We start from the raw sequence: 22,802 nt of genomic DNA on the forward strand, positions 1-22,802 counted from the left end.
GTGGAATGGACTGTGGGAAGCGAGGAAACGTAGCGATTATCTAAAATCGCTACAAAATCATTGCACTATCCGTGTCCCAGCAGGGGCAGGACGGTCTTTTTGGTTATCTCCTAATCTCATCAGCCATGGTTTCGTCGCTCACGCTCATTACCCTTTTACTGGGGGGGTGGGGAGCTGAAGTCGCTGCGGACAGCTATGCCCTGTATAACGCGGATTCAGAGGTCCTTCTCGATGCCTCCGAGAACTGTCTCGCGGCCTTTAATGCGAATGTCACCTGTCCCGCGCTCACGGGGGAATTGTTCAGCAGCCCGTTCTTCGAGTTCAACCGGAATACTACCTGGCTGGACCTTGTCTGCGCAACTTCATGTCGCGAATCCCTGCAGGAACACCGCAACAACGTCAGCACTGCCTGTACAAGTGCGCGGTACTATGATGAGTTCGAAAAGACAACCTGGCAGCCCTGGTATCCCGATGACTACATGATCTATTCGCACGATATCGCATGCATGACCCGAAGGTGAGCCTTGATGGGCCCCTACAAAGAAACCTAAGCATATATATGACCTTTCTCCAGTGACGGTCAGCTTTGCAATGCATATTTCTGGGAAACCGGTCCCCCAGAGTCGGACTGTGATGAGTGCATGCTCAAGATTGTCCACCGCCAAGTGAACTCGCCGTTCGCGGGCGACGAGTCGGACAGGGCGCATTTCTCATCCGCGACGGAGGCCTGCCAGGCCACCGGGTATCCAGCCACCGTCGCAACCTCGCTGTTGATTAGCACGTAAGTGGCAGGGGCTGCTCCATACTCGAAGACGCTGATCTGACACGATATAGGCCGACGCCGACAGCGACTGGTAGCACCGGAACGATGTACTCCATTAAGCCCACCGATGACTTCTACTCCATCCCCAAATCTCAGTCCGTGGGAACGGACCAACTGCTTCGCTCGAATGGGTTGTCCTACGTGCAGGACAAATTCCCGACTACGGGCACGCTGTGTATCGAAAACAAATGCCAGACACACGTGCTGGCGCCGAACGACACCTGCGCCTCGATTGCGGCCGCTGCTGATATCTGGCAGGTGCAGCTCCTGACGTGGAATCCTAACATCAACCCTTTCTGCAGGTTCGTCTAGGAGTGAGTGTGTTGGAACTTGTATGCGTGACTGACTATCGTGTTCCCCAGTAATTTGGAACGTTTTGTGGGAAACACGTTCTGCATCAGTAACCCTCTGGGTAACTATAGCCTCCCTGATTCTCCAGTTGTGACGCCTATGCCCACGCCAGAGTCAGCCTATCTTAACCTCCATTTTTCGCTTATTATCACTGACTCTTATCAGGCCCGTCCCGGATAATATTGGTCCCAATGACAACGCCCGATGCGGTCGATACTACGCCATTGTGGAGGGTGAGGATTGCGCCATGATTACCGTCAAGTTCAACATTGGCCTTAACGACTTGTACATCCTCTACCCCTCTTGGTTTCTTATCATTCCAACCCACGCGCAGCATCTTCCTCAACCCGGACGTGAATGCCAACTGCACCAACTTATGGCTCAACTACAGCTACTGCGTTCAGCCCGTGGGTGAGATCTCCACCTATCCAGGATACTTACCCGGTCCCACGGCGACACGGCCGCCTTTCACAGCGGGCCCCAGCACGTCTATCCCCTGGTACGATCCGGAATCAACGCAGGATGCCGACCTGCTGGTCATCCCGCTGGCCAACTTAACCCGCACAGACTGTTGGGACTATATCTGGATCAACAGTACCGACCCGGATCAGTTAGGCTGCTGGGACTATGCATGGGCTGCTGGCGTTGAGCCCGATCAATTTGCCCTGTGGAATCCGTCCATTGACCAGAACGCGGAGGATAGTTTGGAGCCGACGTACGACTACCATTGTACTTTGACTCCGTCTGTTTCGTATTGTATTGGTTTAGCGAGCCCGACTCCTGGTAAGTCTTCTCCTCATCCTTAGTCTTCTTGCTTTATCCTCTTTGTTGGAGTTCGATATTCCCCGACAAAGGTAATAATGACAAGTATATAGCCCCCGCACAAACCGCCAGCGCGCCCGTTCCGCGGGCCTCAGGCGAAATCAGCGACTGCGTCTGGTGGACCTATACAGTCCAGGGTCTAAGCTGTGAAGATTTACTTTCCAACCTCGGATTGACAATCGACGTCTTTTACCAGATGAATCCATCTGTCAAGGAAGACTGTACCGGCCTGGCTGTGGGCACTTACTACTGCGGATCCACCCTTTCCATGGGCATTCTCGCAGATGACGAAGATGACGAGAACCCCCTCTCCAACACCAACATCTCCACCGCCAACCCCAACCACCACGCCGGGGGGTTCGTCACCCCTACTCCTATACAGGTGTGTTGCTGCCCGTGGGGAGCTACAAGTCTCTACATGATACTAATCAGACAAATAGGAGGGAATGGTATCCAACTGTGTTGAATTCTACCTGGTCGTAACAGACGATGACTGCTGGTCAATCGCAAACGATCACTCCATCAGCCAGGCCGATCTTTACGCCTGGAACCCTGCCGTCGGCAATGACTGCGCCGGGCTGTGGCCAGACTACTATATCTGTGTCGGCGTGGAAGGGACCACCACCAGCACCCCAACTTCTACTGCTACGCCGACGTCTACCGAGCCGGGATCCCGGAGAACTGTAATAAGTGGATCATGCAGCAAGACGGGGTATTTTGCTATGACATGGCGGCGAGCGCAGGAATCGAGCTGCAGGAACTGTATAAGTTGAATCCGGCTTTGAATGGGGATTGTTCGGGGTTGTGGGCTGGGTATGCTTATTGTGTTGGGACGGCCTAGTCATCTAGAGATTGTAACGGCCTGCGCAACTCAGATAATACAATATCTTTGACCCACTATTGTAGTATAGCTTGACTCCAGAACTTGTGTAAACTAGTGTCCCTGGTGTTTTCCTGGGGTAGAGATTTACTTGGGTATGGAGGAGGAAGACTAGTCTGCCATTTATCATCTCCGAAGTCGTTGCGGGCATGAGGAGCTTTCCGCCCTATCTCAGTTAAACCATTTCAACAAGAAGATATATTTCGCTACAAGCCGGCCTTTATATACTTGAAGGTGACAGCCAACAATTCCCTTAGACAGGAGCCAAAGTGATTTCACTAAGGAAATTTGAGACTTCATACTTTCTCCTTTTTCTTTCGCCTTCCACGATCTCCGATGCCAGTAACTGACTAAAGAATAGAGCTCTGAATGTGTGAAGTATCATAATGAATAGTAACAGATCATTGAGTATTTCTATAGTCGATACAGTGACCTCATATAGGACATTCCGAGTAGCAACCTAGGGCTTCTAAGCCAATATCTACTCCGAAGTGCCACGGGTAGGTGTATATACACTCACTATAGCGTGCGTGCTTGTATGAGCTGTGAGTACCTCTGAACTTCTATGCTAATAATGTAGAAATAGGAAGTCACTAATCCTTTTAAGACCAATGAAGAAGTGTAGAGGTGACATATTCATCCGCCCCTATATCCCAACTGTGGTGCGTCCGCGGTTGTCCTTGCTGACCTTTTGAAATTGCTGGATAAGCCCTAAAACCCCTGCGTTCCCAGCAATCTCGTCGACATTCTCTCCGTCCTCACCCGTATCCTTATCAAGTTCATCCCCTATCAAGTTCATCCGCCAGGACTCTCCCAGGTTGCTATCACTGGTACCGATAGCGCCACCGCTGGATCCCGTCGTTGTATGTGGCGACTTCTTGACAGCACCACGGCGGATCTCTGCTGAGGGTGATTCATTGTCGTCCTCGATTGGGTCAGTAATGGGTCGCACTGGACGCGACGACCTGAACCGTGGATAAAGGGCAGAGCGGTTTGCCGTTCGGAAATCTGACGCTGTCGGTTGATGATGCGGGTCAAGGAGGATAGATGGTGCGGGAGACGCGTGATCGCCAAAGCCTGCGGCCCCAAAGCCAGGGCCCAAGCCCGATTGTTGCCCCATAAAAGTAGCTGCTGGGCCATGCCGTGTTTGAGTTCGTTCCAGCCGCTCACCGATATTACCCATCTCAATGGCAGACGGCGACCCCAGCGTCGGAAAGGCAGGTGGAGGGTGGAACTGACGGCGACTGGACGGGTTCGCAGGGCGATTACCACCATAATTATCCAAAAAGCCATAGTAAGATGCGAGCATTTTGCCATCCTTAGTTGAAAAGTAATCCGCCCGCAGGTCCTGCCTCCCGCTCTCTCGTCGTCCCGTACCGCCTTGACTAATGACGTTGGTGCCTTTCTTGAAATCAAATACGGCAAATGAGCAGAGATATCCCATGCCATCCACATGCACAGTGAACTCCCGGAAGAAGTCGATAAGACGATCGCTGCATTTAGGCAGGCTGAACCAGAGAATAAACGGTGTGAAGATCATGCTCAGGATCTCTTCTAAGAAGATGACGATCTTCATCTGGTAAAGCACAGCAAACTCCTTCCGAACTTCGTCACTGTGCAACCGTCCTTTCCAATGATTCGGGAAATAGTGGGTGAAGTCAATCACTTCAAGAAGTGCGAACTCGGGATCAAACACATTTGTTTCTTCCGGAACTAAGCCTCGGGCAAAAGCCCAGACAGAGCCAAAAACACCCAGGTAGAAAAGGACGGTCCGGTCATGAGTGATTTCAAAGCCCAGAAAAAGTTCTGGATCTATGATGGATACCAGGGCCAGTACGGACGCTAGGGCGCCGGAAACGAACGCCACAAAGCCAGCAACCTGGACAGTCTTATCCTTAGGAAATTGGTCCACATAGCGACTAGCAAAAGGATACGACATGTTGACGCGGCGCTCGAATAGATGCCAGAGTTCATTAAACTCGCGGAACTTCCATTCGGCTAAGGGGGTATACTGCCGGGATCCAATCTGGGCTGGGTTCTTCTTGTACTCGTTAAAATAGCGGAAAAAATAATGCATCAAGAAGTAAACGACAATAAAGGGGGCTACGAAGATATTCATGATACCTGCGAAGATGAATCGCCGCCGCAGGCCCTCGCTCAAGGCTTTTCGGTGGGTGTCCTTCAGGAACAAGGTTCGTACTTGGCCCTGGTCATTAAAAACATAGTCCATAATGCAGAGATTGATGTTCCATTCTAGCGTCTGCGAAAATAGTTGCCTGTTTCGGAGGAACGGTATTGGGAGAGTCAAATCTAGTATGTCTTTGTTCACCAAAGCGATCAAGTAATTCTCTTTACGCATCAATCGGTTTGCGATATCGTGAGCATCCATCCTCTGCTTGGACTGGCTTCCCATGAACTTGCGATGTCTGGCAGAGACTGCCCCGGCAGTGGCAGGGTTCGCGTCTCTAAGAGTCATCAGTCGGCTCACAACCTCTTGCCAGGAGATCGTTTGGATCTCGCTATCAGAGATTCCAAGCAAATAGTAGTAAAAGTCATGCATGTGCTTGAGCCTTCTTATATCCATCAAGTACTGAAAGGCCTTTCCAATCCAAAAAACAGTCAAAAGCCAAAGTAAGAAGGTAGAGGACATAGACATCTTCTTAGTGCACTGTTGGATGAGTATGTCATCCATTTTCCTACTTCCTCGAAAATTGCGATAATCGATGCAGTTGGTGAGAAAAGTACTAAATCCCACAACGAAAGCAAATGTCCTGCAATTTGTTTATGCCATCTGTTAGCGGAGGTAACCATATAAGAGCCAATGGTGAACTCAGGTAAGGGCGTACAAAAGGCTTAAACCCCGGTTCAGCAAAATTGACCATATTCCATTCCCTAGGAAGTACGTATAAACATCCTTCAGAAAGTTGTCCAGATTCTCCACGTTTGCCCACAGCCACATGGCTTTCTCTTTGGGATCTACTGAGGCCAAGTTAGGATGCCCCAGCGACCAGATTACCCCGGGACGTTGGCCCCTGCCATCATTGTGTAGCGGTAGCTGTTCCCTTGTTGTATTCCAACGAGCCCGGTCTGCACGTGATGAAGGACCAGGGGCAGGAGAAAGTTCTCGCTGCGGATGACGATGAGAAGGAGGAGGTGGGGGAAGTCGAGACCTCATCTCGTCGTCATCCTGGTGTCCTTCTACTAGAAGGGATGGAGGTACATCATCATCACCGTCGTCGGGGTCCTGGTGCATCCACCGAGGACGACTGTGTTTTCGCCGCCGGCCACCAGTTTTAGCAGTTGCTGTGCCAGAGGTTCTCTGTGGGCTCCGTTGAGTCAGGAACGGCTCGCTCGGGCTGGGGCTCGGACTCCGTATGCCGTCTCTCGCAGCATCGACCATGGCCTCTTCCAACTCACGGTCACTAAATTGAGTCCTCCGATCATCTTCAAATTCCAATCCCGCACGCTCTTCAACATCCGAAGGATTCGATTCTGCGTCCTGCTGCCGAAGCGTTTCGTAGACCGATGGCGAGCCGTTCGGAGGAAGGAAGCGGGATAATATATTTGATGTCATCATCATGGGCTAAAGATCCTATAATGTTAATCCGAATCACATCAGTATGAGCTGCCTAAACAGCAGTGCATCATAGCCGCCCTTAAGCCGGAATACAAGCGTCAGCTAAGGACCATTCATCGAGGCAGATAGCAGCGGTCAGCTTAAGGTACGAATGGGAGCTGGGCGCAATCAAGAAATTCAGTTGTATTCTTAGGGCAGAACAAAGAATATATTCGGCAGAGAGCTAATAAGGCCTTATGTGCTAGACTGAAGAGTAATACGAAGGCCGAGTGAGCAGGGAGGGCAGCGTTGACTATTAGTGTAGGGGAGTGGTTGACAAGCAACAGCATCCGGTCAGTCCTCGTGATAAGCTATGATGCAGGCGGTCACGCCGATATCAGATCGCAGCCTGAGGCCTACAGAAGTCAGGTGAAGTATGCAGTTGATCATGTGACCTTGATAGGGATCAACGGTTGATCCGGCGGGTGGCCCCCAAAGATGGGAATGGCACCATGAACTGACGATTACGTACAGCACCAACGTGATCGGTAATCGAGTCAGGAGTTCGCTGACGACACGAGTCAGTTGCTTTCTCGGGATGAGCCGCCAAAACACCGCTCATTGGTTCAATGATCCAAAATCCTCAGCCTCCCTTGCGTTCATGCGGGGGGATGGATTGGTTTTGCTCTGCTCCTGGCAAGGCGACTTCGGTTGTCGGTGAGTCTCAGTGGGCTCGAGAGTGCGTCCAGAATACAGAGTACCTTTCTAGAATTACCGAAACATGTTCCACTGCAGGGGGGTCAGATAGCCCTTACCCAGCTATCGTGCAATGATGTGATCATGGAACAGGTCTTGTCGCCGTTTGTTCCTGCATCTATCGAAATATCAATCACCCTATGTAAATTCATCGTACATTTTTTCTTTTTCCCCTGCCTTAAAAGTAAATGGAAACAAAACAGGAAAACGAAAAGAAAAAAGAAAAATTATTGCTCTGTACAATGTGGCCCTTCCTATCATGGTTCCTTTAGTTTCATCCTAAGATCCACCTTCCGGGTTGTGTATTGTACCTACTTTAGCCTTCATCCGATAAGTACTCCATAGGTAATTTATTTTATTCCCCCGCTTAAATCCTTAAATGCAATTCCGAATCAACACCATTCATTTTCTGGAAATAGCTTTGAAATATAATTAGGTTTCTTTGGATATTCAGGTCTCACCTTCAGATGGTATCTGCTATTCACTTCTGTGTCCACCCAAGAGAGAACTAGCAATCACAGAAACCCAGAAGAAAGTGGATAGGAAACCCACACGGACCAGTAAGTGAGTCTAGCGTCTACAAGCTAATGGATGTTGAGCCCCAAATCCATAGCGCAATGGCCTGCAGACCGGGCACCACCTGACTATTACGGAGTACCACGTACAATGCTTCCTAGCCAGCCTGTCAGACTATCATCTAGTGTCACGTAAGTTGTAACTCATGCTGACACGACCATAATGATGATAGGAGGCAATGGTTCTCTATCAGACCGACCCTCCTCTACTCTGACTGCTTCAACATAAATAACCAGGACGAGCCTGTCAGGAAGGCTAGTGAAACAGACCCCTGCGATGATTACCATTAGTTTGCTGGCTAGCTTACCTGTCCCTGAGGGAAGTCAATCCACCTAGGTCGGCATACTTTCGGAGATAGGGAGTCTAACCGTAACGCAGCCAGCGGGCACGGGCTGTCCGCCCTGCCCAGGTCCACTCGACAGGTGGATATCCATTTGGAGGTTCGTATTGATTCCATAGGCGACCATACAAGACATCCTTAATCACGGTCCAGCATTGTGCCTCTTGTCAGATAGGAAACCATATCACTTCCTTTAGACCAATAAGAGTTGAGGGCCACCGGCAATTGGGTTGTCATTTTCGCCGCATTTGGTGTGATTCGATACCGATGAGTTGCCATTCCTGGGATCCACTTCAAAGTGGCATAGTTGCGGAGTTCTCCGTCCTGCGAGGCGGTCGAATCATAGTTCTAGTGGCCATCACGAGAAGATGAAGACGGAGGAGGGAGTAAGCCCAAATCAATAGTGTATTCTACTTCTGCTCGCCTTATCATTGGCAAAAGGTAAAGACAAACAGTAACTTTGAATTTCTTTCTTTCTTTTTCACCTACCTTTTTTTTCCTTTTGTTTCCCTTCTTCTTTCTTTCGATGCTTCGTTCTCATGAAGATATCTCCTGAAGATTGATCTCCTTGGAAAGAAAAGGACATGGCGGACGACATGGTGGGACTCTTTATCAGGGGAAATGGAAAATAAATTTCCGGGACAGATTCTTCAGGTTCATAGATTACACGATGATTACTTTGTTAGGGGGGGACTTCAGGTTGGTGGGTTGGTGGTATGAGTTTCTGTCGAATGATGGGTCTTTCCTTCACTATTTCCTAATATCTTCATCATATTACTTGACCCTTACCCATACCAAAGTAAATAATAATGGCCGACTATTATTATTACACAGGAAGCGATTCCCATCCTCCTTACTACATAGTGATCTCAAGTCTGTATACTGTATACTGTATATCGTCGAGGATTGATATTAAGTCGAATTAATAGTACCATTGGATATACCTACATTTATTCATAATTATGAAGATAAAGTTGTTCATTATTATTTAGCGGGTTTGAGTTTCTAGTCCCTTTTTCGTCGTCTAACAGGAGTATCTGTAAGGACTGTATTTCATTGTGTATGTGTGTGTGTGCGCGGTTTCCCCTCTTTCTCTTTCTTCCTCTGCCGTCTGGCCCTCGTTCTTGAACCCCATAGAACCATGACATGGACTTAAGACGGCCTCTTATACTTCTTGGGATTTCTTGACTTCACCTGCTCGGACCTTGGGAGGTTCAACACCGCCTCTTGCCCTTCTCATACTTTGCCTCTTTCTCATACACTCTCTGGCTTTGGAAACTTTTTCTTTTTTTTTTTTTTCCTTTTCTCTCTCTCTTCTCGTTACTTCCAAATTTTCTCCTTGAGAAAGCTAACCGTCAAGGGTCTAGTCCAGCACTGGTTACTTGTTCGAATTGGAGGTTTCAGATAGTACGGGAAAGAGAGCGTGAGAGTGATCTGCAGCTTTCAGTACTTGACTATACACGCTGTTAGGGTAAAACAAACAACAAATCCAATCAATCAAAAATTGGATTGCCACAGGGAACTTTGACAACAAGATCGAATACCAAAAATAAATCTCAAATACTACTGATAGGAATTTAAAATTTTCTTACTACTGATGAAGGTGTGTTCCTTTTTTTTAATTCAATTTTTTTTCTTTAAACCTCTTCTCCTTGCCCTCATGGACGTGCCTCTCATAAGCTTTTCCTTTCCCCCATGATATCACGCTACGTACTGGTTGGTTTGGTTGAACCAATCTTTGCCGCCAACCGACGGTGACCTTAATTCCTCCTACTCACTGCCACTACCACCAACTACCACCACTTTCTCCAGAGTTTCCCTCTCTCCGGGCTAACGTAACCGATCATGCTTCCCACCAACAGCGACTTCGTCCCGGTACATTGACACTCGGAGGCCTGGTTATTCACTGCTATTGTTAACCTTCTTTTTTTTACGTATAATTTTTTTTCCCTCTTTTTTTTTATATTTCCTTTTTTCCTTTTGTCCTTTCCAACTATACTCCACACCACACTTCCCTACCTATCGCCTACTTTTTTTTCCCATTCTTAAATATTACACTCCCCTCACTCCCTCCCTCCCTCCCTCCCTCCCTCCCTCTCTCCCGCCGCCCCTGAACTTAACCGGCCGTTCGGGGGTCGTGTCAGTTCTTGGTCTTCCTCAGCTCTCGTCCATCGCCTGGATTTTCAAACGCGCCGGCCTTGACCGAATGTGCGACTCGACTTGTCGACCTCTCCCCGGACTCCATGCGTTCAGCCCGTGACCCATTGGACGACACAGACCCTCCATTGTTCGAGGACGGTTGCGCAGCGTACGTTGGGTGCCAACATCTGCAAGGTAACATTTTACATGAGTACATGTGTGTACGTGTGTCCGTCTGCGTCCTGCGTGTTTGGTAGCGACCGCTCTCGAGAGTGCCGCTGCTGTCCGATTTTCATCGTGCGTGACGGAACAAGATGGAGCCCGAAGGTTCAAATGGGCCCAAACGGAATTCCATACACCAGGGTTTATACAGTCGCCCAGTCGAACGGCGTTCAAGCAAAAAATCATCATCCAGGGACCGTCACGGCATGGTCTACCCCGAAAGCTTCAGGGATACAGGCATCCGCACAGTAACGCCAGACTCCGCCGCGGAGACCACGAACCATTCCCCTCTGTCGGACGCGGAGCATCTTTCTTCAGGCGCAGCCCCTTCGCCCCGTGTGACCGCCAGAACAAGGCCTGCCAATCTAGATACTCGTCGCGACTTCCAATCTTATCATCCCGCGGGCGATGAGGAAGAGTTCCAAGTGGAATCGAAGAGCCAACGGGCGCGATCTCGGACCACCACCTTGGAGGATCAGCGCAGTGAGCTCTCCCCAAACTCCTTCTATCTCAAATCCCGGAGCCGCTTAGGCTCCGTCAATGCCGTAACGCCCCAGTCAAGACACTCAGATGAACCAACTGGATCAATCGGCTATCCATCAATACAATCGCCCACCTATCTGAGCCAAACCCTCGGACGTCACCGGGTCAGCCGAGCCTCCGGGGGCTCAAACTTTCTGGCCAGTGTCGCTAGCAATCCGCCGCCGTCGCCTTTGTCGAGTACCGATTCTGCGAAGATCCTACAGCTGATGAAGACCACATGCGGAAGGATGCATGGTATTCTTTCCTTCCGGACCGCCAACACCACCGCTTGGACGTCCGGCTACTGCGCTATCAACGTTGCTACGGGAAGTTTGATCTACCAGGCCAAAGGGGAGCCCGCATTAGCTAAGACCTTGATCCCGGACCTTCGCGGCTGCCAGGTTCGCTCCCTTGTCGACCCCGAGCTTCGGACGAACTATCTCAGCGTATCTACATTTACCTCTGGCCTTGGGGTAGAGTTGAGGCCTCATGTGAGCGAAACATTCGATTCGTGGCTCGCTGCGTTGTTGTGCTGGCAGCCAATCAGGCCAAAAGGTGTTCAGAATAAGATGACCAAACCTCAGTCGGTTGCGATAGGTGATCGTCGTCTTGCCGACCGTCGAAGAAACTCCGAAAGCACTGTTCAAAAAGAAGCAGCCATAATCAAAGTGGGTAAGATGCTCCTATGGGATAGACCAAATGCCTCAGGCGCTCGACCTTCGTCTGGTCGCCGGGTCTCAACATACCGCCAGCAACGTGCGCTCTCGTCGTCCTGGCAAAGGGTCAGCTGCACACTGCAGGAGAATGGCGTTTTCAAACTCTTCACCGAATCTGACATCACCTTTGTGCACTGCATTCAATTATCTCAGCTCTCCCGGTGCGCCGTCCAACGGTTGAACTCGTCGGTTTTGGAAGACGAATTCTGCATTGCCATATACCCACAGTATGCGGCGCACTCAGTATCGGGGCTGACGCGTCCAGTGTATCTGGCCCTCGAAAGCCGGGTGCTATTTGAGGTGTGGTTTGTTCTTTTGCGTGCCTTCACAATCCCAGAACTATACGGCCCTGAAACGTCAATCGAAGACAATCCGGCGAAGGCTCCAGCGCCCGATGCTACCTCTACCTCTATAGCGGACATGTTTCGGATTGAGAGAATGCTCACCGTGAGAGTGACCGAGGCCAAATTATTCCGTAGCAGGTCGGAGGAGGCCCCTCGAAGTCGCAAGCAGTCCCGATCTCATAGCAACTCGACGCCAACGGGCGCCGTGAACGATTATTATACTGAAGTTCTACTAGACGGAGAGATCCGCGCCAAAACCGCCGTCAAGTACCGCACCGCAAATCCTTTCTGGCGGGAAGATTTTACTTTCAACGACCTCCCACCTGTCTTGTCCCAAGTTTCGATACTTGTAAAGAACCCCAATCCGACCCAAAAAGATTGGTCGCTTATCGCGCACGGGTCGTATGCCTTGAATCAGGATAGCTACCCTATGCGCGTGTTGGATGACGTTGAGCTGTCCTCTCATGACGCAACATTCGGAAGAGTAGAACTGCGACTGGATGACTTGGAGCCGGGTGTGGAAGTCGAGAAGTGGTGGCCGATCCTTGATGACCGAGACCAACCCGTAGGAGAGATGCTGATGAGAGCTCGGATGGAAGAAACTGTTGTTCTTATGTCCCATGAATACACTCCAATGTCGGAGCTTCTCCATTCTTTCACCAATGGACTTTCCGTCAACATGGCCCAGATTCTATCTTCTGAACTTACATTACTATCGGAGGCGCTCTTAAACATCTTTCAGGTGTCAGGGACAACCGTGGAGTGGATTCAAGCCTTGGTCGAAGATGAAATTGATGGACTTCACAAGGACTCAAACGCGAACAGACTTAGATATACTACCAGGATCCATTCCAACGACACAAGAGAGTCTGGTCAGGATCGGGAAGTCCTTGTAAGGGATTTGGGGCGTACCGCAACCGTGGAGGCTAACCTCCTTTTCCGAGGGAATTCTCTTCTTACGAAGGCGCTGGACTACCATATGCGTAGGCTAGGAAAGGAATATCTCGAAGAAACCATAGGTGAGCGTCTACGTGATATAGACGAGAGCGATCCGGAATGTGAAGTAGACCCTTCTCGCGTGCATCGTTCGGATGATCTGGAACGCAACTGGAGAAATCTCATCTCCCTCACTACCAGTGTTTGGAAAACGATTGCGGGCTCCGCGTCTCGATGCCCTGCCGAGCTGCGACTCATATTTCGGCATGTCAGGGCATGCGCAGAAGATCGTTACGGCGATTTTCTTCGCACTGTCACCTATAGTAGCGTCTCGGGCTTTTTGTTTCTGCGATTCTTCTGTCCAGCAATCCTGAACCCAAAGCTGTTTGGATTGCTGAAAGGTATGCATTTTCTGGCCTCTAACCGTTCAGTTTCATCGACTAACGCAGTACAGATCACCCTCGCCCTCGAGCCCAACGTACTTTGACTCTGATTGCCAAAGCTTTGCAAGGATTGGCTAACATGACTACCTTTGGGAGCAAAGAACCTTGGATGGAGCCTATGAACAAGTTCTTGGTAGGCAATCGTATCGAATTTAAACAGTTCGTGGATTCAATTTGTGCAATACCCGCCGACCGACCAACTCCAATCGTCACACCCTCCTATGCCACCCCGATTCAAATCCTTGGTCGCTTACCTCCCACGTCACGGGAAGGGTTTCCCAGTCTTCCTTTCTTGATAGATCACCCTCGCAGCTTTGCGATTCTGATTCGGATATGGCTTGAAGGGGCACCTGCGAGACTTAATGAGATAGAAGATCTCGACCCGGCACTTAAGAAATTCCATGACATGGCGCTTCATCTCGACCGGCGTACCAAGGAATGTTTGAGTAAAGCCGAGCAGGCAGAGCGCCCAAGTGGAGATCTCGAGGTTAAGTGGGAAGAACTAGTTGACTCCATGGAACGGTCGGCCACTTTCTACGAGGAGAGCTCCAAACCCACTACGCCGGCCACGGAGACGGCAATTGCGGGATCTGCGTCTATCGCTGGAAGTCACCGAAATTCAATCGGCTACTTTGCTACGCGGCCTTCGCTCCCTCGCCGGTCGACCGACTATGCCGCTGACGGTGATGATGATACCCCTCCAAGCTCTTCCTCAGCAACATGGGACCAGAGTCGTGTGCCTTTCTCGATACCACGGTGGTCGGACACGCGTGATAGCACTGGTAGTTCCAAGAATTCTTCGACTTACTCTCTTGAATACCCAGACTCCTCTAAGCCTCGCAGGTCTAGTATAACCAGGGAGACGGCGAGCAAGTACCGATTCTTTGACCTTGTTCCGACTACATCCAGACGTCGGGCGAGAGACCGAGAGCATGCTCAGCAGCAATCCCGGGAAGAACTCCGAAATGAATTTTAACGGGCTACCTTGACCGGCTTACCCATCTATATAGCCCTTTCGAAAATTACACCTCACGGTGCCGATACAAGGTGACATGGCTGTTGCATGTTATTACCTTTTCATCCTTTTGATCTCTAGCTTTCCCTCCTAGGACTTCCTCTTCATCTTGGAATGCGTTTTGACTTTAGCTTAGGCGACCGTGGAGGCTGAACTGATCGTCCATAAAATTTTTAGCAGTTGGCAACGGTTTTGTATAACACGGCGGATCTGTGCAAACAAATCCCTGCATCTTACGGTGTACATTCTTCCTTTTCCCCTACACATGTGCTCATGACTTGACGCGTTTCCCTTCTACTTCTCCCGATTTTTGGAAAGCATTTGTCATGGTGTTGATACCCTGCTCTGATTGCTGTTTTTGACGTGGGAAGCGAGAGATCCTGCGAGCAACGTTGGATGTGAAAATGTCATTGTCCTGGGTTGCTGTGAACGGCAAGGGTCTTATTGAACCAAACTGTTGCAAAAGACAGTGTCTCGATTTGTGTAAATAGTGTCTTTCCCTTCACTTTCTATTTTTTTTTTTTTTTTTTGGCATAGACGAAATGAGTATCCAATTGACGCGGATAGACCACTAGTATTCCTGCTGGTTAAAGTCCTTATTTCCTCATGAATGGTTTATTCGTTCTCAACCGAGTTCTGTACAATCGTTAACCCACAGGGTATGACATAGAACCAAGCAACGAAGAACGAAGGAACAACCAAGCAAAACATGCCAGGATACAGGTATGTCTAGATTATTCAGAGCAGCTAACAAAGATCTACAAATACATGATAGCCGTATCACATCCACAAACAGATTTTCCCGCTCGCTGTACCACCGGCTATCCAATTCTTACTACGATGGAAAACTGCAACGGCGGGTACGGCAGTGATGCCGTCGCCTCCAAGTTGCGCGAGCTGGTCACCCGAACTACTGTAGACGTCGACAAAACGATTCATATTTCCGATGCAGAATCGCTGGATATGCGATTGAGGATTTATTTGCCATTGAGGACGGAGACTATAAGATGTTAGGTCAGTCCTCGCTTTCACCTGATAATCGTTACTTTTGGATAGGGGTCATACATGGTAACCCATCGTCCAGTTTGACAGTTGTGCCGTACCACCGTGTCGGGTTTCATTTCTGCATCTGAAAGGGTATGTCCTGGCTTCCAGGAGGCAATTCCTTTGGCACCAAAGTCATACAGTTTTAGGCTGTCATCGTAAGAAGATGTCGCAACCTGTCCGGCACTATTGAATGCCGCATGCGAAACTGACAATCGACTCTGGTGCTCTCCCACAGGAACAGGCTCGCGACGTGATAACTTCCGAATATCCCAAAGTCGCATGGTCCGGTCTAAACTGGCCGTCGCAAAATAGTGCGAGTGAGTCGGGAATAGCGAAAAGCCACCTATCTTTTTCTCGGACAGACTCCAGACGGCTACCGAGCCTTGCTTGGGTGTACGCATATCGTATCGGCCAAACTCACCCTCCAAGGTAGTCCAGTAGAGAGTGTTGGGATCATCGGCAGCCATGTCCAGACCAGACAATGGAACATCGTCTGACGTTGAATCTGGGGCGTACCGTTCCACCGATGTTGTCTTGTCCAGGTCCATTTCTCGGATAGAACTGTCGTAGCTGGCGGTATATAGATGCGTCGGCTTGGATGGGTGGATCACCATGGAACTTATTGTCCGGGTATGTGGCTTGAGGGTCGTTAGGACTGGGTCAGGGTCATCGTCCTCTTCATCTTCGTCTTCCTGCTTCACCGAGGTCGGCTTTTCCTGTGATGCGTCCAGGATGCCGAGATGACCCATCTTGTCTCCAGCAAAGATTAATGGCTTGGTCTCCGAAGGGTGGAATGTCATGGTATACACTCTCTCGGGGGTGAGCTTGATTCCTATACCACAATTAGCATACGAAAGCACACGCTTGCGCAGCAAGTGTAAATCATACGGTTAGGCTCCCAAGCCTCCCACAGCTGCAATTCACTCATTTCCTTTCTCAAAGCTTTCAATTCCTTATCCGTTGTCTTCTTGATATCATCATCGCCAAACGTCCGCTGGTAAGGCACCGCGACGCCCTTCGTAACAACATCCACACCAAGCAAACCATCCCCACTAAGCTTTTGGCCCGAAACAAATATGTCATTCAGTGAGAATGAATCCGACTTTCTCACCCTCTTGGCCCTCTCCGCCTCCTGATAAGCCTGGTGCTGCTCCTCAGCTTTCCGTTTCGCCACCTCACTATCCGCCGCAATACCCCTCAGACGTGAGGACATGCGCCGCGGCGCAGGTGACTCCTCTTCCTTCTTGACCTTCTTCGGGGCCGGTTTTTTCTTCGTCTTTGCCTGGCTCCCCGTCGCGCGATTTGGCAAAGTCGGCGTGAAGACGGATTGCGCATTTAGCGATAACTGCTTGAGAAGCGCATCGCGCTCCGCGATATTCGCAAGCCGTTGCTTTTCGAAATCGGATATCTCTTCGTTACCCATGTTGAGATGCTGGATATATATATATATGTTGCGAGTGTTTGCGCTGCTCTGAATTCGTCCGGTATAGCAATTGGTTTTTGCGCACCTTGCGCCGGCGCGAATAAAGTTCAAAAACGCGCGCAGGCATCGCGCTATCACGTGAGTGTTCGGAGCGGTAATTGGCTTTTGTCTGCGTTATATCTCCGTCGAAGCTAAGGCAAAAAGTTGGGACATAAAGTTTCATCATCGCTGGATTTCTCGACTAATAGACGCTTGTTTATTTTTTCTACAACCATTTTAATAGGTTATTTGCAAAGCATGCTGAAAGCTTTTTCATTTCTGCAATAGAACTTTCCAGTGTTTTTGTCTATACGTTCGCTATGAGTGGGCATATTCATCGTTCGTTGCTAGCAGTGACAACACGCAATTCACTCGCTCCGTTCCTTTATCAGACTCGCACGCTCTCTGGCTCTTTTCCTCATCCGCTACAATGCCATACACAGGCATACTCTACTTCGAGCTCCAATACCCCCGAAGACCAGTCCCGGACAGAATCTTCCCAAAATGACAGCAGCGCAAATACGCCAGCAGACTCACAGCCCCAGACCGAGCACAGCAATGAACCAACAGAACGACGCAGTTACTTGCACAAACGAGCTGCCATGGCCTCGAGGAATGCTCCCCGTTTAAAACCGAATCCTCTTACCATGACCCGCGGCGAGAAGCAAGTGTTCAGCGATCTGCTGGAACAGCTGGGGGCTGTTCAGAAAGATACAACGACAGCCGAAACGCAGAAGCCGGAGCTGAGTGAGGAGGACAAGAACGAAATGGCGCAGATCTCGGAGATTTTCGAGGAGGTGCTTAAGGACATAAAGCAGAAGAAAAAACGGAAAACCGCGACGACGGGTTCCGCGGATGGGCAATCCGCAGACACAGATACCCCGGTTACACTTCGGAATCTGGAGTTGCAGGAGAGGCTCCGGAAGTCTGAGTACAGTAGTGAGGATATCACGGAGCTGCTGGAGAGCAATCAGATATCCATGGAGGAGGCGATTGAGTTGGTTGTGAAGAAAGAGGCGGGAAAGATTGAGAACGCTCTCCGGGCAGCCATTGACGAGGGCAAAGAAGATACGGGAGTGTGGGACATCTGCAGAGAAAGAATATTCTCCATGCTGCAGCACCTCGGAGATGTCCGTTTAGCCCAGGGTCTTGGTATGGTCCAAGATAAGAACCAAGCGGCCGATATCCCTACTGCTACTACGGATACCTCTCATCTGGAGGTTCCCGAGTCGGTCGCGGTGGAACCCGTCGTCACGGCTCTATATCCCAAGATGCTCCTCGTGGCTTTCCGTCTTCTCAACCTGCACTTCCCCAATTCCCCGCTTATCAGTCAATTCCGAGCCACGATCAAGTCGCATGGCCGTGCCTCTGCCGTTCTGGGTAGCTCGACAGGACTCTACAATGAGCTGATCTACTTCTACTGGCGCGGCTGCCATGATATCCCCGGGGTTGTTTCTCTCCTGCGGGAGATGGAGGTGATCGGCGTAGAGCCCAACGATCGCACGTGCGGACTGTTAACTGGAATCGTCAACCAGCGTGACCGGGACTTGAAGCAGCATTGGAAACGGATGCGTAATGAGAAGCGTGGCCCGCGCCGTGAGCCGTGGTGGGATCTGGCGCCGAACCGGAAGGCCGTCTGCGAGTTACTCGGACCAGAGGGGTGGATGCACCGGATTGAGCGACGAGTACAGGAGAAAAGACCTTCACGGTAGTTGCTTGTCGCACATGTCCCGAAAACATGAACATACTGTATATTAAGACAATCACATAATAGAAACATATAAACACCCACCAAGACCGGACATAGTAATAGTACAAATCATACAGGGCTGCCACCCATTAAATCTTCAATCCCCAGCTCCTCCCCAGCCCTATAGCTGTCGACCCCACAAACCCTAAACACTGCTTAAATCCGGTCAACTTCTCCCCGATAGCAGAGCTATCCTCAACACGCCGCTCAACGAACGCCTCCGTCTCAGAAAGACCAGGACTCTGATCCCGGGTCATAACCACCTCCGACGAAGCATAAATCGCCGCAACAGACAACCGCTTCGTATACCACGACGCATCAACCGAAGCATCGCCAGCGAGCGTCAAGATCTCCGACGAAAGCGCATGCAACTCCGACAATGACAGAGGAATATTACCCGCCAGCGACATAAGCGCCAGGGCCTAGAATAAATCAAAATATCAGATATCAGCCACAATCCATAACCGCAATCAGAACCATTGCGTCTCAATCACCCGGGGTAGATAGCAGAAATGCGATAGACACGGGAGCAACATACATCCTGCCATTGATGCCTTATCTCGGTATTCATTCTCAACCTCTCCATGATCAAGAGCTTCGTCTTCTCCTCCACGGTCAATTTCAATCCGGCCTTCACCCGCTCATCCTTTTCGAAGAGTCCATTGTCCACGCTTGCGCGCAATAATCCTCGGCGGCTTGCTAGCCAGAATAAAACCAGGTCAAACTCTCCGCGCGGGAGCAATTGCACCGAGACGTCTAGGAAGCCGCTATCGCGGGCGCCGAGGGTGAGGGCGTCGCGGGTGAAGCCGTGGGTCGGGACATGGCGGAGCGCAGCGGAGAGGATGGTAGTTTGGGAGTTGGTGTATTCGTGAGGTGGCGGGTCAGGGTGGTGTTCAGAGTGATAGGATCGTCTGGTTGGTTGTGAAATGGGAGAGGATGTGAGGTGTGCTGGAGTAGGTTGACGGCGGGCTGGTCGGGTTTGATGATGGAGTTGGCGAGTGCATTGGGGAATTATGGAGCGGGTGGTGGTGCGAAGAGTGGTTAGTTGGCGCTTGGAGGTTGATAGGATGGCTGCGTGGCAGCGGGTTAGATGGTGCGGTTGTGCCATGGTTATTGGGTGTTCGTGTTTTGATGTTTGGTCGTTGCGATAGAGGGTTCAGGTGTTGTCGGAACTTATTTTGTTGGATTTTCTCGGGTGGGCTTAAGCGGTGGCCTGAGCGGAGCCAAGATTGGACCTCTTCTTGTCAGATGATGTCCGATTGTGGGTTGCTTTCTGAGGTACCGGGGGTTTTGGAATGTTTAATTCTTTCTTTTAGGTCATTGTGATTTGGTTTTCTAGGGTGAGGGCTATTGGATTGATAGGATGCTCATGTTCTTACCGGGTATAGGGTGAGGGTGATTACTTTTACTTCTTGTGTATTGGAGGAATGAGCATGGCCAATTGTATGTCTGTATGCATGTGCGATTGACTGTCGTTGAGTACTAGAATCTCTCGGATGCACATCGATCTCCATGGGGTTATTCCTGGTTAGTATGGTGCTGGATTAATATATGGTATATAGTATGTACAATTATCTAAAATGTAGAAGCCAAGGTCAACGGTTATCTAGCTGATTTCCTATTTGGGAACATCTTCCTATCGTGACATCTGATATGAGGACTCAATCTATATCACAATGTATAGGGATTAGCGTAACGAGATAAAAAAGAAGAAGAAAAATAAGAGCTTCGAGTCTAAGAAGGGTTGTTAAAGGTTTGACTTGCATTTTGAATCTCTAGTAGAAATTACTGCCAGCCCATGGCTATGCAGAGCTTTGATCCCAGTGGGATTAGGAAATAGATGAGAATTTAATAATATCCAAGGATGAACAATTATTGATTTCATCAGAATGACAGTCAAGCTGCATCTCATCTCATCTCATCTCATCTCATCTGCGAAGGGATCGATGTTGAACGCATGATTACGGAGTCTCTTAATTGTTTGTTTCCTGCCGCCTTTCATTTCATTTCCCCGGCGGCATAATTAATGTAAGTCTCTGCCTCTGCTTCTCTCCCTCTCCTCTCTTCCACTTGTCATTGTCTTAGTTCCCCCCTTCTCTTTCCCCAATTCTTAATACCCACCCCCGCGTGGAAGTAACATTGACCGGCCGAGGAGAGTGAGAACAGACCTCAAGAAGATTAAGAAAGAAAGGCCAACTTGCAACCATCACCCCTGCCGATATTACAGTGTCGACTGAACTTTCCGGAGGGTCTCCGTTTTCGTTTCCAATCGATTATTATTGAATTTTAATTTGTTTTTCTATTTTCCTTTTTACCCAGTTCCCCTTTTTCTTCTCGTCCTTCTGATTTGCTCTGGAATCCGGTTTGGGTGTTGAGCATTCGCCCATTCAGAGTCGACATTCTCCAGTGACAACAGTCCAGACCTTCCAAATAACACAACAACACATCTCCTCCTCTCATTCTCCTCCCCATTCTCCCCTCTTGATTGCAGCATCACAGATCATGGGTGGGTGACTTAATTCTTTTTCTTTGGTGTGCTTTCTTTGTTGGTGGTTTCTTTTCTTTTTTTAAAATTACTTTCTGTTTTGTCTCATGCATTTGCTTATCTGCATAACTCTATGACCGTTTGTTGGTTCTATTTTGTTTTTATCAGGATGAGTGATTATTATCATTCTGGTTTACTATCAAAACATCCCATCAACATCAGCACCCCCATCCCCATGTCCTTATGCCACCTTGTTTACATTCCCACTCCTTCTGTTTGTCTTGTAATCTAGAATGATGGGTTTCAATGGGTTTCTAGAACCCAATTGATCCTCCTATGCCCACTGGAGACTGACACCTGCCATACTTGCCCTGGTTTCTGTCTCTCTCCCCCTCCCCTTCTTGGCCATTTGATAGCTGCAGCACCACCGGCATCAGTCATGAAAGGTCACCTCACTTCCGGGCTTCCCACTACTGTAGGAACCGGCCGTGCCTGTTTTTGACTTTGTCCCTTCCCCCTCTTATGCCGTGCCTTGGACTAGTAGCCTTACTCTCCACCCATCATCGTCCACCCCCTCCCATCCCGGTCTTTAAGCCGGCTCCTCGGAGGTCGAAAGAAGGGTCAGTCCATCTAAACCTCTTCTGACTTACTTGATTACCCAAAGCTATCCACCGGGCAGAAAGGCGTGCATTTTGCTTTCCCACGGGAACGCCAATCATACCGCGTGCTCCTTTCATCTTGTCCTCCCCGTCCCGAGTGAAGGTCTGACAGACTGGTCTGAATTGGACGGGCGCATTCATTCGCATTCATTGCTTTCCTCGTTGCCCTATTTGTTTTTTTATTTTTTATTTTTTTCTAACCCTGCGACTTTGCTTTTTTATTCTTCCCTCTCACCCCGCCGTTACCCTCCTTTACCTCTTCTCTCTCACTCTTACAACATCTTCCTCTCTTCTCTTCCTCTCTCTCTCCTTCTTACTCTCTAATCGTTCCTCTATTCTTGAGTTCCCCATCCACGTCATTACTGGTATTTCTTTGTCTTCTGGCTTTGATTTCCTCGTGTTCTGAGGATCGTCAAACTTCTTGCTTACATTTAAGGTATAATCTGCAGCTGACGTTTACCGACCATATCAAGTAAGTATTGTCCCTCCACACCGTTCGATCTAGCATCGTTTGATATCTCCTTTGTGATGATGGTTTTATTTGCTTGATGATCTTGCCTTTTCTCATTTTTGTCTTGCCCTCTGTTGTTATATTGTCTCGTTCTTGCGCGATATTTGGTTCACTCAAGAAACCATAACCTATCCGGACCGGGTTGGGGGGGGGGACCATGGCTCGCTGAGGGTTCCAACTATACCAGCCGGTTTGAGACAGTGGGCGTTTGGACTGCAGATATCACCGCGTTTGGTTTGCACGGTGGCAGTTCACTAAATCACATGAAACAGTTATATCTGGTGTTTTTTTGTTCTCATTCCTTTGATCCCTTTTTTTTTTTTTTTCCCAACCCAACAATCAGAAGAGAGAGACACCCTGGTGGCAGTGCATTAGCTTCAGGTTTGAAGGAAACTCCCCACCTGTCTCGCGGGTCCCGTCCTCCGGGTCCTCCCCATTATTAGTGGC

The 22,802-nt window shown here is 49.5% G+C and overlaps 6 protein-coding genes across 6 annotated transcripts; 3 read left to right on the forward strand and 3 right to left on the reverse strand.

The window, feature by feature from the left end:
• Positions 1–125: 125 nt before the first annotated feature.
• On the forward strand, positions 126–2,683 carry AO090009000182 (LysM peptidoglycan-binding domain-containing protein; the record flags this gene model as incomplete). The annotated part of the gene is made up of 8 exons (XM_023234092.1): positions 126–517; positions 575–781; positions 835–1,125; positions 1,246–1,287; positions 1,340–1,459; positions 1,566–1,957; positions 2,050–2,378; positions 2,483–2,683. 8 exons carry the CDS (start codon positions 126–128, stop codon positions 2,681–2,683), a joined length of 1,974 nt encoding a protein of 657 aa, XP_023088548.1.
• Positions 2,684–3,522: 839 nt separating this feature from the next.
• On the reverse strand, positions 3,523–6,453 carry atgI (autophagy protein ATG9; the record flags this gene model as incomplete). The annotated part of the gene is made up of 2 exons (XM_023234096.1): positions 3,523–5,647; positions 5,723–6,453. 2 exons carry the CDS (start codon positions 6,451–6,453, stop codon positions 3,523–3,525), a joined length of 2,856 nt encoding a protein of 951 aa, XP_023088549.1.
• A 4,104-nt stretch (positions 6,454–10,557) lies between these two features.
• On the forward strand, positions 10,558–14,402 carry AO090009000185 (GTPase-activating protein BUD2; the record flags this gene model as incomplete). Its single annotated transcript, XM_001816630.1, has 2 exons — positions 10,558–13,384; positions 13,438–14,402. The coding sequence occupies 2 exons, from the start codon at positions 10,558–10,560 to the stop codon at positions 14,400–14,402; spliced, it is 3,792 nt and encodes a 1,263-aa protein (XP_001816682.1).
• Positions 14,403–15,221: 819 nt separating this feature from the next.
• Positions 15,222–16,911, reverse strand: AO090009000186 (WD domain protein; the record flags this gene model as incomplete). The annotated part of the gene is made up of 3 exons (XM_001816631.3): positions 15,222–15,441; positions 15,507–16,320; positions 16,377–16,911. 3 exons carry the CDS (start codon positions 16,909–16,911, stop codon positions 15,222–15,224), a joined length of 1,569 nt encoding a protein of 522 aa, XP_001816683.3.
• A 359-nt stretch (positions 16,912–17,270) lies between these two features.
• AO090009000187 (uncharacterized protein) lies at positions 17,271–18,662 on the forward strand (the record flags this gene model as incomplete). Its single annotated transcript, XM_001816632.1, has 1 exon — positions 17,271–18,662. One exon carries the CDS (start codon positions 17,271–17,273, stop codon positions 18,660–18,662), a length of 1,392 nt encoding a protein of 463 aa, XP_001816684.1.
• A 127-nt stretch (positions 18,663–18,789) lies between these two features.
• AO090009000188 (uncharacterized protein) lies at positions 18,790–19,808 on the reverse strand (the record flags this gene model as incomplete). The annotated part of the gene is made up of 2 exons (XM_001816633.3): positions 18,790–19,122; positions 19,239–19,808. The coding sequence occupies 2 exons, from the start codon at positions 19,806–19,808 to the stop codon at positions 18,790–18,792; spliced, it is 903 nt and encodes a 300-aa protein (XP_001816685.1).
• Positions 19,809–22,802: the final 2,994 nt, after the last annotated feature.

The sequence above is a fragment of the Aspergillus oryzae genome, chromosome 1 (assembly GCF_000184455.2).
Source record: "Aspergillus oryzae RIB40 DNA, chromosome 1".
Lineage (NCBI taxonomy): Eukaryota > Fungi > Ascomycota > Eurotiomycetes > Eurotiales > Aspergillaceae > Aspergillus > Aspergillus oryzae.